This window comes from Tachysurus fulvidraco, chromosome 13 (genome assembly GCF_022655615.1).
Source record: "Tachysurus fulvidraco isolate hzauxx_2018 chromosome 13, HZAU_PFXX_2.0, whole genome shotgun sequence".
NCBI classification, from domain to species: Eukaryota; Metazoa; Chordata; class Actinopteri; order Siluriformes; family Bagridae; genus Tachysurus; species Tachysurus fulvidraco.
The window spans coordinates 26,898,045-26,900,544 of NC_062530.1; the positions used below are offsets into that span (position 1 = coordinate 26,898,045).

Below are 2,500 nucleotides of genomic sequence, written 5' to 3' on the forward strand. Positions count from 1 at the left end.
CACTCATTACATTTATATGTCTTGTGTTGGAAATAAATAAATAAACACAATGTAAGTGTTGTGTTTATAGATTTGTGTTTCTTCTTCTTGTTGTGGTCATTTGTTATAAATCATCAGAACTGACTTTTAAAGGAGTCATACACACACACACACACACACACACACACACACACACACATACACACATACACACACACACACACACACACACACACAGACTTAGGGTTAGGGTTAGGGTTAGTTACGTGTGTTGTGTAACGGTTGTGTGTTTTGTCGTCTGCAGGCATTAACGAGTCGTATCAGATTGGGCTGTTTAAGGTCCTGGCAGCCATCTTGCACCTGGGTAACGTGGAGGTAAAGGACAGAGACACTGACAGCAGCATTATACCAGTGAGTGTACACACACACACACACACACACACACACACACACACACACACACACACACACACGTGTATTATAAACACACAACAATACGGTTAACACGTTAGAAACTTTGAATTTGGTCGAGAAGCATGATGATGTCATAGCCTCACTCTGAACCTTGCCTTCTGATTGGTTCTTCTCTTGCCCCTCCCCCTCTCCCCTCTCCAGCCCAATAACAGTCACCTGAGTGTGTTCTGTGATCTGCTGGGCGTGGCCTATCAGGACATGGCTCACTGGCTGTGCCATAAGAAGCTGAAGACGGCGTCTGAGACGTACATCAAGCCGGTCCCGCGAGTGCAAGCCATGAACTCCAGAGACGCTTTGGCTAAACACATCTACGCCAAACTGTTCAACTGGATCGTGGAGCACGTCAACAAGGCTCTGCACTCGTCCGTCAAGCAGCACTCGTTCATCGGCGTGCTCGACATCTACGGGTGTGTAGCTTCGTCACTACGTACACACGAGTGTTCAGAGATCAAACGTAACTAGTGACTTCGCCTCTGTTCACGAGTGATGTGAGCGTTAGGGGGCGGAGCCTGAGCTGGATCACGTGCTATTCTCTGTGCTGCTGAAGTGACCTCGAGCTCTGCTCATGCTCTGAGATGTTGCTGATATTCTTCACTCCTATTGTGGTCATGACCTGACGTGAAGCTCGGAGGAATCGGCTGCGTAACTCGACTCTGAAGACGAGAAGCTTTGAACTCTCAGATGATGATGATGATGATGATGATGATGATGTTAACATGAGAAATGATCTAATTAATGAAATGTTTTTTTCAGGTTTGAGACCTTCGAGATTAACAGTTTTGAACAGTTCTGTATCAACTATGCTAATGAGAAACTCCAGCAGCAGTTCAACATGGTGAGCTTCCTGTTTCTCTCTGACCTCACTTCCTGTTCCTCACTACTCCATGAGTTTGTGATTAGTCACGCTGCTGATGTCGAGTCTGTGAGGGTGTAAAACTGAGTGTTTTATATTAGCGGTGTGTTGGAGTGTGTTAGTGTTAGTGTTAGTGCTAGTGTTAGTGCTAGTGCTAGTGTTAGTGCTAGTGCTAGTGTTAGTGTTAGTGCTAATGTTAGTGTTAGTGTTAGTGTTAGTGCTAGTGTTAGTGCTAGTGTTAGTGTTAGTGCTAGTGTTAGTGCTAGTGTTAGTGCTAGTGTTAGTGCTAGTGTTAGTGTTAGTGCTAGTGTTACTGTTAGTGCTAGTGTTAGTGTTAGTGCTAGTGTTAGTGTTAGTGTTAGTGCTAGTGTTGGTGCTAGTGTTAGTGTTAGTGCTAGTGTTAGTGTTAGTGCTAGTGTTACTGTTAGTGCTAGTGTTAGTGCTAGTGTTAGTGTTAGTGCTAGTGTTGGTGCTAGTGTTAGTGCTAGTGCTAGTGTTGGTGCTAGTGCTAGTGTTGGTGCTAGTGCTAGTGTTGGTGCTAGTGTTAGTGCTAGTGTTAGTGCTAGTGTTAGTGTTCATGTTAGTGTTAGTGTTCATGTTAGTGTTAGTGGAGTTTAATGTGCAGTGTTTTTGTGTGTGAGTATTAGTGAGTGTTTATTAATCCCCTGATGTCTCTCTGCTGTCTCTCTGCTGTCTGTCTCCTGTCTCTCTGCTGTCTCTCTGCTGTCTGTCTCCTGTCTCTCTGCTGTTTCTCTCCTGTCTCTCTGCTGTCTGTCTCCTGTCTCTCTGCTGTCTCTCTGCTGTTTCTCTCCTGTCTCTCTGCTGTCTCTCTGCTGTCTGTCTCCTGTCTCTCTGATGTCTCTCTGCTGTCTCTCTGCTGTTTCTCTCCTGTCTCTCTGCTGTTTCTCTCCCGTCTCTCTGCTGTCTCTCTGCTGTTTATCTCCCGTCTCTCTGCTGTCTCTCTCCTGTCTCTCTGCTGTCTCTCTGCTGTCTCTCTGCTGTCTCTCTGCTGTCTCTCTGCTGTCTCTCTGCTGTCTGCAGCACGTCTTTAAGCTGGAGCAGGAGGAGTACATGAAGGAGCAGATTCCCTGGACGCTGATCGATTTCTACGATAATCAGCCGTGCATTAATCTGATCGAGGCTAAGATGGGTGTTCTCGACCTGTTAGACGAGGAGTGCAGGGTACCGCCCACT

The 2,500-nt window shown here is 46.1% G+C and overlaps 1 protein-coding gene across 1 annotated transcript in view; it reads left to right on the forward strand.

Annotated features, from left to right (window-relative positions):
* myo5aa (myosin VAa) overlaps positions 1 to 2,500 on the forward strand; it is an 87,563-nt gene that overhangs the window by 24,086 nt on the left and 60,977 nt on the right. The window contains exons 9-12 of the mRNA XM_047822820.1: positions 284 to 390; positions 595 to 860; positions 1,207 to 1,288; positions 2,348 to 2,488. Coding sequence (XP_047678776.1) covers positions 284 to 390; positions 595 to 860; positions 1,207 to 1,288; positions 2,348 to 2,488 — 596 coding nt within the window. The remainder of the gene's footprint in view (positions 1 to 283; positions 391 to 594; positions 861 to 1,206; positions 1,289 to 2,347; positions 2,489 to 2,500) is intronic.